Here is a 15,890-nt window from a genome sequence, read left to right on the forward strand (position 1 = left end):
ACCTTTAGGGTGTTCCGCACAAGGACACCCAAGTCGCTCTGCATCTCAGATTTTTGGTTTTTCACCTGATTGAGAAAATAGCCTGCACATTTATTTCTTCCAGCAAAGTACATGACATGACAGGGCAGCCCATTCCACACACTCACCACTCTCTGAGTAAAAGAATTACCCCTGACATCTCCTCTGTACCTACTCCCCAGCACCTTAAACCTGTGTCCTCTTGTGGCAACCATTTCAGCCCTCCATGAGGTCACCTCTCATCCTCTTACGCTCCAAGGAGAAAAGGCTGAGTTCACTCAACCTATTCTCATAAGGCATGCTCCCCAGTCCAGGCAACATCCTTGTAAATCTCCTCTGCACCCTTTCTATGGCTTCCACATCCTTACTGTAGTGAGGCGACCCAAACTGAGCACAGTGCTTCAAGTGGGGACTGACCAGGGTCCTATATAGCTGCAACATTACCTCTCGGCTCCTAAATTCAATTCCACAATTGATTGAAGGCCAATACACCGTATGCCCAAGATCCCTGTGATCCTCCACACTGCCAAGAGTCTTACCATTAATAATGTATTCTGCCATCATATTTGACCTACCGAAATGAACCACCTCACACTTATCTGGGTTGAACTCCATCTGCCACTTCTCAGCCCAGTTTTGCATCCTATCAATGTCCTGCTGTAACCTCTGACAGCCCTCCACACTATCCTCAACACCTCCAACCTTTGTGTCATCAGCAAACTTACTAACCCATTTCTCCACTTCCTCATCCAGGTCATTTATAAAAATCAGGAAGAGTAAGGGTCTCAGAACAGATCCCTGAGGTACACCACTGGTGACTGACCTCCATGCAGAATATGACCTGTCTACGACCACTCCTTGCCTTCTGTGGGAAAGCCAGTTCTGGAACCACAAAGCAATGTCCCCTTGGATCCCATGCCTCCTTACTTTCTCAATAAGCCTTGCATGGGGTACCTTATTGAATGCCTTGCTGAAATCCATATACACTACATCTATTGCTCTTCTTTCATCAATGTGCTTAGTCACATCCTCAAAAAATTCAAACAGGCTCATAAGGCACGACCTGCCCTTGACAAAGCCATGCTAACTATTCCTAATCATATTATACCTCTCCAAATGTTCATAAATCAGTATCTTCTCCATCAATTTACCAACCACTGAGGTAAGACTCACTGGTGTATAATTTCCTGGGCTATCTCTACTCCCTTTCTTGAATAAAGGAACAACTTCCACAACCGTCCAATCCTCTGGAATCTCTCCCGTCCCTATTGATGATGCAAAGATCATCGCCAGAGGCTCAGCAATCTCCTCCCTTACCTCCCACAGTAGCCTAGGGTACATCTCATCTGTTCTTGGCGACTTATCCAACTTGATGCTTTCCATAAGCTCCAGTGTATTCTCTTTCTTAATATCTATATGCTCAAGCTTTTCTGCTACAAGTCATCACTACAATCACCAAGATCCTTTTTCATAGTGAATACTGAAGTAAAGTACAGTCAGTCCTCCTTATCCGCAGATTCCGCATGTGCGGATTCAACCAACCGCAGATTGGGAAAACCCGCAAGTTCTCTCTCCAGCACTCCATGTTTGAGCATGTACAGACTATTTTTTCTTGTCATTATTCCCTAAAGAATACAGTATAACAACTATTTACATAGTATTTACATTGTATTAGGTATTATAAGTAATCTAGAAATGACTTAAAAGTACAGGCAGTCCCCGGGTTATGAACGAGTACCGTTCCTGAGTCCATCTTTAAGTTGGATTTGAAGTCGGAACAGGTACATCCGGTATTATTTAGCGTCAGTTAGTCAAACGTTTGTCTTAGCATATAGTACATATTTTACCTTTCTATGCATATAAAACACTTAAGAAACATACGTAGTTCAATAATTAAACCACTGCGTTGCTTAGTAATAATTGTAGCTTTCATTGGGGCAGGGCCTTTCTCATGCTCCATTAAAATTGTTTCGATCGTTGACCGACTGTAGCCTAACGTTTTTCCAATGACTGATGTCATTTCACCTCTTTCCGATCGCATTACTTCCACCTTATTTTAAATCGTGATCATGATTATTTTCATGAACAGAAACACTGCGGATTCAGAGCTGCACTGCCAGGTCCTAATGCCCACCGCACTGAGACAGGTTAAATAAAGTCTGGGGTTCCACTGGGTCCTAAAGACCACCGCAGTGAGCCAGGTTAAATAAGGGACTTGAGCATCCATGTTTTTTGCTATCCGTGGGTGGACCAGGAATCAATCCCCCACGGATAAGGATTCATTACTGTATTCATTAAGTACCTCTGATATTTCCTCCGGTTCCATACCCACTTTCCCACCGTCTCACTTGATGGGTCCCATTCTTTCACGTCTTATCCTCTTGTTATATGCCCTCTCTTTTGCTTTTACATTAGTTTGACTTCCCTTGTCAGCCACATTTGTACTATTTTCCCATTTGAGTACTTCTTCATTTTTGAATAGATTTATCCTGCACCTTCCCTAATTTCCCCAGAAACCCAAGCCATTGCTGTTCTACTGTCATCCCTACCAGCATCTCCTTACAATTTACTTTGGCCAGCTCCTCTCTCGTAACACTGTAATTTCCCTTATTCCGCTGAAATACTGCTACATCAAACTTTACTTTCTCCCTCTCAAATTTCAAATTGAACTCAAACACATTACGTCCTAACGGTTCTTTTAACTTAAGCTCCCTAATCACCTCCAATTCTTAAATTAACACACAATCCAGTAAAGCCGATCCCCTAGTAGGCTCAAAGACAAACTGCTCTAAAAAGCCATCTCATAGGCATAAATCAAACTCACTCTCCTGAGATCCATTACCAACCTGATTTTCGTAATTGACCTGCATGTTAAAATCTCCAATGATTATCATAACATTTGCCCCTTTGACATGCCTATTCCATTTCCCATTGTTATCTGTGGCCCAAATCCCAGCTACTGTTTGGAAGCCTGTATATAACTTTTATCAGTGTCCTTTTACCCTTGCAGTTTCTTAACTCAACCCACAAGGATTCTAAATCTTCTGATCCTTTGTCACATCTTTCTAATGATTTGATACCATTCTTTACCAGCAGAGCCACGCCTACCTTCCTATCCCTCCGATACAACTCCTAGCATTCAGCTGCTTACTACTACCATCCTTCTGCCACGATTCAGCAATGGCCACAGCAACGTACCTAACAATCTGTAATAGTGCAACAAGGTCATCCACCTTATTTCTTATACTACTTGCATTGAAATACAACACTTTGATGGCTGTATTTGCTACCCTTTTTGATTCTGCATCCCTAATGCACTGATAATCACCCTGTTGGATGCAATTTTGTCCTGTTGTCTGCCTGCCCTTCCCAACAGTCTGACTGCACGCTGTCATTGCTTTTTTACCATCCGTCCTATCCTGAGCCCCTTCACTCTGGTTCCCACATCCGCCCCCTGCCAATTTAGTTTAAACCCTCCCCAACAGCTCTTTTAAAAAAAAAACCTGCCCACGAGAATATTCGTCTCTCTCGTTCAGGTGTAATCCCTCACTTTTGACCTCCCCCAGAAGAGATCCCAATGATTCAAGAGCTTGAAGCCATGCCCACTGCATCAGCTTCTCAGCTACATGTTAATCTGCCAGATTGTCTTGTTTCCACCCTCACTGGTGCATGGCACAGGCAGCAATCCAGAAATTACTACCCTGGGGGTTCTGTTTCTCAGCTTTCTCCTTAGCTCTTTAAATCCTCTTTTCAGGACCTCTTTACTTTTCCTTCCTACGTCCAAGACATCTGGCTGCTCTCCCTCCCTCTCCAAAATGCTGTAAAAACACTGCCCAGAAGAAGGCAGTGGCAACCAACTTTTGTCAGAAAATTTGCCAAGAACAATCATGGTCGTGGAAGGACCAAGGTATCCACGTTAGAAGATATGCCACGTAATGAACGAATGAACTCTAGCTGAAGTCTGACCGATGTTTTATAAAGTCGGAGCATATGCTCCTGCTGTCTGTACGTGATGCTATGGCTGATGAAGACCAATATGCCATATGCCTTCTTAACCACATTATCTACTTGTGTTTCCACCTTCTGAGGATCAATTGACTTGTATTTCAAGGTTCCTCTGTTCTAAATACTCCCTAAAACCCAGCCATTCATGGTCTTTGTTCTGCCTGGCTTTAGTATCTGTCTAAAAATGCATCATCTCATGTTTGTCTGAATTAAACACAATCTGCTACATTTCAGCCCAACACATTGATATCTCTTGGTAGTCTTAACTACATTTCAAAAATCAACAAATTTTTGTATCATTCACAAGCTGACTGATTGTGCCTCCTACATTCATATCCCAGTCATTGATGTATATTACAAAAAGCACCAACATCAGTCCTTGTGGGACTCTACTATTGACAGGCATACAATTGCAAAACAACCCTCTATCATCACTCTGTCTCCTATTGTCAAGCCAATATCAGACCCAATTTGCCAACTTGCCCCGATCCCTGAACCCTAACATTTTGAATATCATGAAGACAAGCCAGTTGTGGATGGATGCCCACTATAGAACGAGTTATTGTAACTTAGATGAGAAAGTGTTGGCTAATGTAAAACAAAATGAAGTCATGCTGCCCACCTTTAGTTTCCATAGACTCATGTGATAATTACATCAGAACAACTGCTACCTCTTAACCAACCTCCTCTGTATGACAGAATTGGTTCTGACCCTCAACAAATTTTTCCTTTGGCTCCTTCCACTTTCTTTAGATTCAGGGTAGCCATGGACACCCGCATAGGCCCTGGCTCATAGAACAGCCTGTGTTCCAAGCCGTCCTCGGTAATGCGCCCAACTGCTTCATGCTCCCATGCTGAGCTCGTCAATTTCATCAACTTTCCCTCCAACTTCTACCCTGTTCTTAAATTCATTTGGTCTATTCCTGACACCTGCCTCCCCTTTCTTCATCTCTCTGTCTCCATCTCTGTAGACAAATTGTCAACTGACATCTTTTATAAACCTGCCAATTCCCACAGTTATCTTGACTATACCTCTTCCCACCCTCTCTCCTGTAAAAAAATTAAAATGCTGTTGCTTTTTCTCAGTTCATTTGTCTCTGTTGCATCTGATCTCAGGATGTGGCTTTCCAGGACTTCACAGATTTTCTCTTCCTTCAGAGAACGGGCTTTCCCTTCCTCCACTATTGATGCTGCCCTCACCTACATCTCCTCCATTTCCCAGCCATCCGTGCTCACTCCATCTTCCTGCTGCCTTAACAGTGATAGGAGTTCCTCTTGTTTTTACCTACCACCCTGTACCTCCACATCCAACACGTCACTCTCTGCAACTTTTGCCATCTTCAAATGGATCCTCTCCCTCTCCACCCCCCACAACTCTGAGCTTTGCACACGTATCACTCCTTCTATGATTCCCTTATCCATTCATCCCTTCTTACTAATCTCCCTTCCATCACTAATCCCTGCAAGCAGCTAAAGTGCTACACCTGTCCATTCACCTCCATTCAGCATCCTAAACTGTCTTTCCAGGTGAAGCAGCACTTCACCTGTGAATCAACTGGGGTCATCTATTGTGTCCGCTGCTGCTGATGTGGCCTCCTTATATTCCATTTGGTTAGCTTCCAACCTGATGGCATGACTATCGATTTCTCCTCTGGTAAAAAAAAATATTTCCCTCTCCCCTCTTCTATTCCCCAGTCCGGCCTTTTACCTATCACCTCCTCTTGGGGCCCTCTTCCTTCCCTTTCTCCTATAGTCCACTCTCTTCTCCTATAAGACTCCTTCCTGTTCAGCCCCTTACCTACCTGGCTTCATCTATCCCCTTCCAACTATCTTCCTTCCCCTCCTCCCCACCTTTTTATTCAGGCATCTTTCCCCTTTATTTCCAGTTCTGAAGAAGGATCTTGGCCTGAAATGTCGACTGTTTGTTCATTTCTATAGCTGCTGCCTGACCTTCCGATTCCTCCAGCATTTTGTGTGGCACTTTAGGTTTCCAGCATCTGCAGGATCTCTTGTGTTTAGGAAATGCAGCTTCTTAATCTAGAGTGGTTTTCTAACCCACATTGTTAAGGTTAATTTACAATACTTTCTGTATTTGTTCTTAAATGCAATGTAGCTTTTCCAATAGGTCTTTAAACTACTCAAAAGGAAGAAAACATTGACGTTTTTGTTTTGGTTTTAATGTGCTCAAGATGTTAAGGAACTTGGATGTAAGAAAATGCTTCTCGTTTTAGAAACAAGCATTTTATTTGTCAAGCTTTCTAAGACATGACACAGCTTGGAACAAGCGACCTATATTTGATCAACAAAAGAGCGCCCCAATCTACAGAATCAGTTATCTTCAGTTAACGTGTAATAACTTAAAAACTGAGCAAGTAAAACACAGATTTCCTTTCAATCCATTTCTGTGCCTTCTAGTTCTCTTTATGTATCCAATTTGTTTTTATTTATTCACTCTATTTACTTTACCATTGTTCTTATCCAGTGCTTAAACCGATTGATTAGAGTCAGGTTTAATATCACTGGCCTTTGTTGTGAAATTTGCTGTTCTGTGGCAACAGTACATTGCAATATATAATAACAAAAAACTATAAATGACCGTAAGAAGAATATACTATACTGTCCAAAAGTCTTAGGCAAATTTAAATACATAATTAGGATGCCTAAGACTTCATCACAGTACTGCAGTATTTTTATGTATTGCACTGTACTGCTGCCGCAAAAAAAAGGAAATTTCATGACGTGTGAGTGATGATAAGCCGGATTCTGATATGGGATTCTCTTGTGGACTGAAAGTGGGAAGGGGGCAGAGAGAGGGGAATCAAGGTTGGGGAAAGGGAAAGGGAGAGGGAGGGAAACAGGAAGCATTCTGTAATGATCGTTAAATCAGTTGTTTGTAATTAAACAACCTTGCCTGCTCTGGGCTGGGTGTGACTGTACCCACGCACCCCCCCACCCCGCCTCTGGGATTCCTTCTCTCCCACCTGTCCCACAACCCTCCCACTGCACACCGCCGTCACCGTTCCCAACATCCTTTGGTCTCTGCTCCACGTTGACAAATACCCTATTATGCGAACACGAGGAAATCTGCAGATGCTGGAAATTCAAGCAACACACACAAACTGCTGGTGGAACGCAGCAGGCCAGGCAGCATCTATAGGGAGAAGCGCTGTCGATGTTTCGGGCCGAGACCCTTCGTCAGGACTTAAGATTTAAACTTCTTCAGTGTAGGCATCACTGGGAGAGGCTTCACAGTAGTGAATTTAAGAGGCAAACACGAGGAAATCTGCAGATGCTGGAAATTCAAGCAACACACACAAAATGCTGGTGGCCTGCTGCGTTACACCAGCATTTTGAGTGTGTTACACTATTATGCAGAAGTCTTAGGCACCCTAGCTATATATATGTGCCTCGAACTTTTGTATGGTACTATGTATATACACAAGTTAAATTAAATAAGTAATACAAAGATAGGGATAAAATCATGATGTAGTACTTACGGGTTCATTGTTCATTCAGGAATCTGATGGCGGAGGGGAAGATGTTGCTCCTGAATGGCAGGTTAGGAAAATGGGCAAAGAAATGGCAGGTGGAATACAGTGTATGGTCATGCACTTTGGTAGAGAAAATGAAAGGGTTGACTATTTTCCAAATGGAGAGAAAATACAAAAAAAAAACTGAGGTGCAAAGGGACTTGGGAGCCCTTGTGCAGGATTCTCGAAAGGTTAATTTGTAGGTTGAGTCTGTGGTGAGGAAGGTAAATGTGATGTTAACATTCATTTCAAAAGTACTAGAATGTAAAAACAAGCATGTAATGTTGAGACTTGAATATGAAGCACTGTTGAGGCCTCACATGGAGCAATGTGAGCAGTTTGGACTCCTTCAAAAGGATGTGCTGAAACTGGAGAGTTCAAAGGAGGTTCACAAAAATAATTCCATGATTCAACGGCTTGTTATATGAAGATCGTCTGATGGCTCTGGGCCTGTATTAACTGGAATTCAGAAGAATGAGGGATAACATCATTGAAACCTATCAAATGGTGAAAGGCCTTGAAAGAGTGGATGTGGAGAAGATGTTTCCAATGGTGGGAGGGTCTAAGACTGGAGGACACAGCCTCGGAATAAAGGGGTGTCCTTTTAGAACAGAGATGAGGAGGAATTTCTTTAGCCAGAGGGTGGTGAATCTGTGGAATTCTTTTCCACAGGCAGCTGTGGAGGCCAAGTCTTTATGTATATTTAAGGCAGAGGTTGATAGGTTCTCAATTGTTCAGGGCATGAAAAGATGTGGAGAGAAGGCAGGAGATTGGGGCTGAGAGGAAAATTGGATCAGCCATGACGAGACGGTGAAGCAGACTTGATGGGTCGAATGGCTTAATTCTGTTCCTATATTTTATGGTCATATGAAACATTGTATGTGTCTTCAGGCTCCTGTACCACCTCATTGATTATAGCATTGAGAACAAGGCGTGTCCTGAGTTATTGGTGTCCTTATTGTAGGTTGCTGCCTCTTTGGGGCATTGCCTTTTGAACGTGGCCTCAGTAATGGGGAAGTAGTGCGCGTGATGCTGCTGGCTGAGTTTACACCTTTCTGCAGCTTTTTCTGATCCTATACAGTGGCCTCTCCATGCAAGATGGTGATGCAACCGGTTAGAATGCTCACCACGGTACATCTGTAGAAATTTGCAATTGTCTTTGGCGAAATACCCAGTCTCTTTAAATTCCTGTTGAAATATAGCCACTGTTGTGCTTTCTTTTGCATCAATATGTTGGGTCCAGTATAGATCTTCAAAGATGTTGACACTCATGAACTTGAAACTGCTCACCCTTTCTGCTGCTGATCGCTCGATGAGGACTTCCTTCGACTTCCCCTTCCTGAAGTCCACATTCAGTTCTTTGGTTTTAGTGACGTTGAGTGCAAGAATGTTGTTGCAACACCACTCAATCCAGTTGATCTATCTCATTCCTGTAGGCGCCCTCATCAGTATTTGAAATTCTGTCAACAATATTGTGTCATTAGCAAGTCTATAGACGGTGCTTGAGCTGTGCCTAGCCACACAGTCGTGGGTTTAGAGAGAGAAGGGCAGTGGGCTAAGCATGCATTCTTGAGGTATGCCAGCGTTGATTGTCAGTGATGAGGAGATGTGGTATCCCTGTGGTATCCCTGTGAGAAGGCCCTTGTTTTTGGAGCTTATTGATTAAATCTGAGGATATGAGTATGTTGAACTCTGAACTGTACTTAAGAAACAGCAGCTTCATGTAGGTATTGTTATTGTCCAGGTGATCCCAGGGCGAGTGGAGAGCCAATTAGATTACATCTGCGGTAGACCTATTGTGGCGATAGGCAAATTGCAGTGGGCCCAGGTCCTTGCCAAAGCTTGAGTTGATTGAGTTTGACCAACCTGTCAAAGCACTTCATCTCCCCAGATGTGAGAGCCACTGGGCATCTATGCAAAAAGAACAGTCGACGTTTTGGACTGAAACCCTTCATTTCACCTATTGCTCGGTGTTTCTCTCTCCCCTCGCCCACCTTTTAAATCTACTCCTCTGCTTTTTCCCCCCGGTCCTGCTGAAAGCTTTCAGCCCAAAACATAAACTGTGCTTTTTTTCCATAGATGCTGCCTGGCCTGCTGAGTTCCTCCAGATTTTTGTGTGTGTTGCAGTGAAGTTGTGTTCAATGTCCATTCAGAAATCAGATGACAGAGGGGAAGAAGCTGTTCCTGGATCATTGAATGTGTGCCTTCCAGCTTCTGTACCTCACTCCTGATGGTAGCGATGAGAATAGAGCGTGACCTGGGTGATGGAGACACCTATGACCTTGCAAACTCCTTCAGTTCTGTTGCTCCCAGTATTAACGACCTATAATTCAGGCTTGCTTATGAAGAATAATTACTGGAAAGAAATTGAAACCTATCTGATACTTCTAGAATATGGGTCAGCATGCCCCAAATAAAGAGGAAATAATAAATGTATTTAGAAATTCACTAGCTGAATTTTAAATTTATACATTTCATTTATCTACAATATAACATCTTGAGTCATTTTGTGTGATGTATGGTATAATAGAAGGAAGCTGATCACACCATTGTATCTATGGTAGCTTAAAAAAAGAGCTATTGAGTAATTCTATTTTCTAGCACTCAGTCCAACAGCTTAAATGTTACAGCTCATCAAGTACTCAATGTGACAAGAGTTTCTGCCTCAACTGCTGTTTCAAGGACTGCGTCACAGATCCTCATCACTATTTGGTTAAAATAATTTTCTCATCTGTCTTATCTTGTAGATGTTATATTTCCTTAAAATATGCTTTTTATAGACCATAAAACCATAAAAACATAAGACGTAGGAGCAGAATTAGGCTATTTGGCTATTGAGTCTGCTGTCATTTCATCACAATGATCCAATTTTCCTTTCAGCCCCAATCTCCTGTCTTCTCCCTGTATACCTTCATGCTTTGACAAATCAAAAACCTATCAACCTCTACCTTAAATAAATATAAAGACTTGGCCCCCGCAACTGCCTGTGGTAACAAATTCCACAGATTCCCCAATCTCTGGCTGGAGAAATTCCTCCTCATCTCCATTCCAAAAGGACGCCCCTCTATTCTGTGTCCCCTCTAGTCTTAGACTCTTCTGCTGTAGCAAACATCCTCTCCATGTCCATTCTATCAAGGCCTTTCATCATTCGATAGGTTTCAATAAACTCAGCCCTCATTCTTCTGAATTCTAGTAAATACAGAGCTAGAGCCATCAAACGCTGTTCGTATGAAAATCCGTTCAAACCTGGAATCATTTTTCTGAATCTCCTTTGCACATCCTTTCTAAGATAAGGTGCCCTAAACTGCTCACAATACTCCAAATGAGGCCTTACCAGTGCTTTATAAAGTCTCAACATTACATCCTTGCTTTTATATTCTATTGAAATGAATGCTAACATTGCATTTGCCTTCCTCACCACCGACTCAACCTGCAAATTAACCTTTAGGGAATCCTGCACAAGGACTCCCAAGTCCCTTTGCACCTCAGTTTTTTGTATCTTCTCTCAATTTAGAAAATAGACTACCCTTTCATTTCTTCTACCAAAGTGCATGATCATACACTTTCCAAAACTCTATTCCATCTGCCATTTCTTTGCCCATTTTCCTAATCTGTCCAAGTCCATCTGTAGCCTCTCTACCTCCTCAAAACTACCTGCCCCTCCACCTGTCTTCATATCATCTGCAAACTTTGCAACAAAGCCATCAATTCCATCAACCATATCATTGACATATAACGTAAACATAATTGGTCCCAGCACAGCCCCTGTGGAACACCACTTTGCCGCCTGCCAATCAGCCACTACTTTATCTATACTAGAATCTTTCCTGTAATACCATGAGCCCTTAGCTTGTTAAGCAACCTCATTTGTGGCAGTTTGTCAAAGCCCTTCTGAAAATCCAAGGGCACAACATGAACTGATTCTCCTTTTTCTACCTTGCTTGATATTACGTGATCATTCTATGATTCTTAGAACTTTTCTGTTCATTCTATCTTGTAATTTAATAAACCTTGATTAAATCATCCAGCAGCTTGCTTCTTTATAAAGAAAGTACCCCAAGCACTGCTAAATATTGCCTCATAAATAACTAAATCTCTAATCTGACAATGTCCTCATAAATCTTCTCCAGAAGAAATATTCCTCCTAGTAATATGTTGACCCAGATATACTGTGGCTTCTTCAGAGTTTTATCTAGCTATAGAGTTTCCTGCATTTTATGCCTCGGTTAATAAAGGGAATTCCAATTGCCTCTTTAACTATCTTCCTGCTTTACATTTTTAAGCAATTATCAGTATCCATTCTACTTCATTTTTTAAATAATTCTTAATGTCTGCAAGTAAATTTACCGGAGTCACAGAATCATAGAGTAATGAAGCACATAAGCAGGCCCATTAGTCCAACTCATCCATCCTGACCAAGGTGCCCGCCTATGCTTGTCCCATTTTCCCCGCATTTGGTTCATATCCCTCTAAACCAGGGGTTTCCAACCTTTTTTTATGCCATGATCTTATCATTAACTGGGGGGTCCATGGACCCCAGGATAGGAACCCTCAATCTTAAGCCTTTCCAATCCATGTACTTCTAAATGTTGTCATTGCACTTGCCTCAACTAATTTCCCTGGTAATTTAATCCATATATGCACCAACCTTTGAGTGAAGTAGCAGCTCCTCAATTCTCTTTTAAATCTTTCCACTCTCACCCTAATTATATGCGTTCTAGTTTTGCTGCACCTTGCTAAAAATACTGTGCATTCTCCCTTTCTATGCTTCTCATGATTTTACATACCTCACCGTGCAGTCTCCAACATTGTAAATTCCTAGCCTATCCATTGTCTCCCTGTAACATAAGCCCTCGAATTTTTCCAATATTCTTGTAAATCTTCTCTGCACCCTTTTCAATTTAGTGGTGGCCAAGACTGTAGACAATACACCAGGCAGAACCTCACTAGTATCTAGTACATCTGCAAGATAATGTCATAAATCCAATATACAATGCTATTACTGATAAAGGCCTGTATATAACCTTCACCAAACTGTCCACCTGCGACATCACTTTTAGCAAACTATGTACTTGTATCCCCAGGTTTCTTCTTCGTAGCAATCCCCAGGGCTCTACCATTCACTGTATAAATCATACCATGATTTGACCTTCCAAAATGCAACACCTTGAATTAGCCAAATTGAAAGCCATTTGCCAATTGTTGGCCCACTCACTTACCTGATCAAGATCCCTCTGGCATTTTTGATAACTTTCTTCACTGACTATGATACCACCTATTTTAGGATCATCTGAAAATCTACTCTGCCTTGCATATTTTCATCCAAATCATTTAATTACAATAATGACAAGCAAACGTACAAGCACAAATTCCTGTAGCGCACCACCTTCAGTCTGAGAAATAACCTTCCACTATCGATCTTCTTCCTACCATCAATGCAGCTGAATCTATTTAGCAAGCACTCCCTGGATCCTGTACAACCTAACTTTCCAGACTAGCCTACCATTTGGGTCTTGTCAAAGGCTTTGCAGAAGTCCACACAGATGACATCTAATGTCATTTATCCTCTTGGAACCTCTTCAAAAGACTCTTACAGATTTGTCAGGATATGCCACGCACAAAGACTTTGCCTATCTAAATGCTGGTTAATCCTGTCCCTCGGATCTCCACCAGTGATGTCAGACTACCCTTCTTAAATAATGGTACAATATTAACCATCGTCCAGTCTTTAACGACTTTACCTTTGGCTACAGATGAGCAAGGATCTCCTCAAGGCCTTCCACAATTTCTTTCCCAGCTTCAAACAAAGTCTGAGGATGCAGGTGCTAAGGCTGAGTCACTGGTGAGGAAGACAGATGCAGTGTTAGCATTCATTTCAAGAGGTCTGGAATACAAGAGCAGGGATATGATGCTGAGGTGTTATAAGGCACTGGTGAGGCCTCACCTTGAGTACTGTGAACAGTTTTGGGCCCCTCATCTTAGAAAAGATGTGCTGGCATTGGAACGGGTCCAGAGGAGGTTCACAAGGATGATTCCAGGAATGAAAGGGTTATCATACGTGGAACGTTCAATGGCTCTGGGTCTGTACTCGCTGGAATTCAGAAGGATGAGGGGGGGGATCTCATTGAAACCTTTTGAATGTTGAAAGGCCTAGACAGAGTAGATGTGGAAACAATGTTTCCCATGGTGGGGGAGTCCAGGACAAGAGGGCACATTCTCAGAATAGAGGGGCGTCCATTCAAAACAGAGATGTGGAGAAATTTCTTTAGCCAGAGGCTGGTGAATTTGTGGAATTTGTTCCCACATGCAGCTGTGGAGGCCAGGTGGATGGGGTATTTAAGACAGAGATTGATAGGCTGTTGATTGGACATGGCATCAAAGGTTACAGGGAGAAGGCCGGGAAATGAGGTTGAGGAGGAAACAGGAAAAAAAGAATGATTGAATGGCAGAGCAGACTCGATGGGCCAAATGGACTAATTCTGCTCCTGTGTCGTATGGTCTTATATTTGTATTTTTTTTTTAACAGAAACCCATTCTTATCATTGAAAAACAGTAGTGCCCTTAACACATAGGCCAATTATTGAACTTAAGGCAACAAAGAATAATAGTTGCCATTTTGTTCACAGGGTGAAAATATTGCCATGAAAAGACATTCACAATACTTATTTTCTTAACAGTTGCAAAGGGCTGCACAATTTGTATTCCGGCCAAAAGGTGGTGTATTACTTTGTGTCCTCAATTTCCATAATTTTATTTTTTATGTATTTGTCTATAAATTTGTCTTACATCTGCCATTGCTTTTTCATACCCTCATAAGTCCTCACATGTTTTCTATGTCTTATTTTCATATTTATACCTACCTCTAACAGGCTCAACTCTTTCTGCTTCTCTTACTTCTTTCTTTTTGGCCCATTGAAAGCTGGAGGGAAGACCTCAAGACATGCTGAAATCTCTCCTCAAAGAGCTGCAGGTGATTCATTGTTTATTCCCATCACTTTCATGTTTCTGATGTACTCTAGCGTGAACACTTTTGTGGCTGTGATCCCTGATCAGCACGGCTGGTCAGTGTTGAATACCATTGTAGCTTTCAGGTAATGGGATTTATTAACTAGTGGGCCCATGCAATCTCCCACCAGAGCAATCCATTAACTACTATGCACCCCCGCTTTATTTCCTTTTGGCTCCGCAACTTATTCTCTCTCATAAACCCTTGATTCTTTCTCTACATGATTATACTGAGTGGTAAATTATAGCAGCTAATTAACCTATGATTGTGTCTTTGGGTGGGAGGAAATCAGATCACCCAGTAAAAATGCATATGTCATGATGAGAATGTGCAAACTACACATAGACAAAACTTGAGGTTAGGATTAATCCCTTGTTTTTGGAGCTCTGTGACAACAATGGTGACTATGTCTTCCCTATAATAGTAAATAGCCTTTAGGTTAAGGGTATTAATGAATCCCTAATGCATTATGTCAGGACAATGTATTCATTGTTTTCAAATTAGGTGCCTTTCGCTTAATGTTTTTGTGATTTTGTAAGGTGTTGAATTGTATCACAGAAATACTATTGTGAATGACTTGCACAATCTAATTGAATGATATTGAATTGAGAGATTTTCCAATGAATTAATTGAATTGAGAGATTTTCCAATGAATTAATTGAATTGAGAGATTTTCCAATGAATTAATTTATTCTGGTTATATTGTTTGCAATATGATAAAGTCAATTGTAAGGATTCAGTTACTCCTGAAGGACTCTAATGCTTTTCTCTGAATCAGGTCACATGATCTCTCCGCAATCTGCTCCTGCTCATCTGGAAGGCAAAACTGATGTCAGTCGAGAGAACAGCACTGTTGATTTTAGTAAGGTGAGTTGCTTCATTGGTAAAGTTGTAAGAAACAAAACAATTCCAACTGCAACATGCAAATTACTTATCTGGTATTAATACATTGTTAGTTCAGACTTTTGAAGTGTGTTTTCATAAATGATGGAACAGTTTTCTTTTGTTATTCAGGGGAGACCCAGACTACTTGAAGGGGGGGGGGGGGTATCCTCACTCTTTGCCTCTGTCCCATGAGTTCCTCATCTCTCTGTGTTCGCTCTACCACCACAATGACAAATCAGCATCTGAGATACGTGGTGCTTGCCTCCAATCTCTCCCTTCTAATTAGTTCCTGCTCAGCTACCGAATGCTACACAGTAATGGCTGAAGTTGAGCATTGCTACTTTAAGCATCCCAGGCATTATTATTGTGTAGTACAGGTCCTTTAACAGTGCTGCCTTAAATTATGAAGTTACATTGAGATACAACCACAGAAGACGACAAATTGC

General features: G+C 41.8%; 1 protein-coding gene across 1 annotated transcript in view; it reads left to right on the forward strand.

The window, feature by feature from the left end:
* Positions 1-15,890, forward strand: part of LOC140728532 (sodium-driven chloride bicarbonate exchanger-like) — a 275,952-nt gene that overhangs the window by 162,080 nt on the left and 97,982 nt on the right. Inside the window, 2 exon segments of the mRNA XM_073047392.1 lie at positions 14,473-14,523; positions 15,338-15,426. Of these exon segments, the coding sequence (XP_072903493.1) occupies positions 14,473-14,523; positions 15,338-15,426 (140 nt within the window).

The sequence above is a fragment of the Hemitrygon akajei genome, chromosome 5, assembly GCF_048418815.1.
Source record: "Hemitrygon akajei chromosome 5, sHemAka1.3, whole genome shotgun sequence".
In the NCBI taxonomy this organism is placed as follows: Eukaryota; Metazoa; Chordata; class Chondrichthyes; order Myliobatiformes; family Dasyatidae; genus Hemitrygon; species Hemitrygon akajei.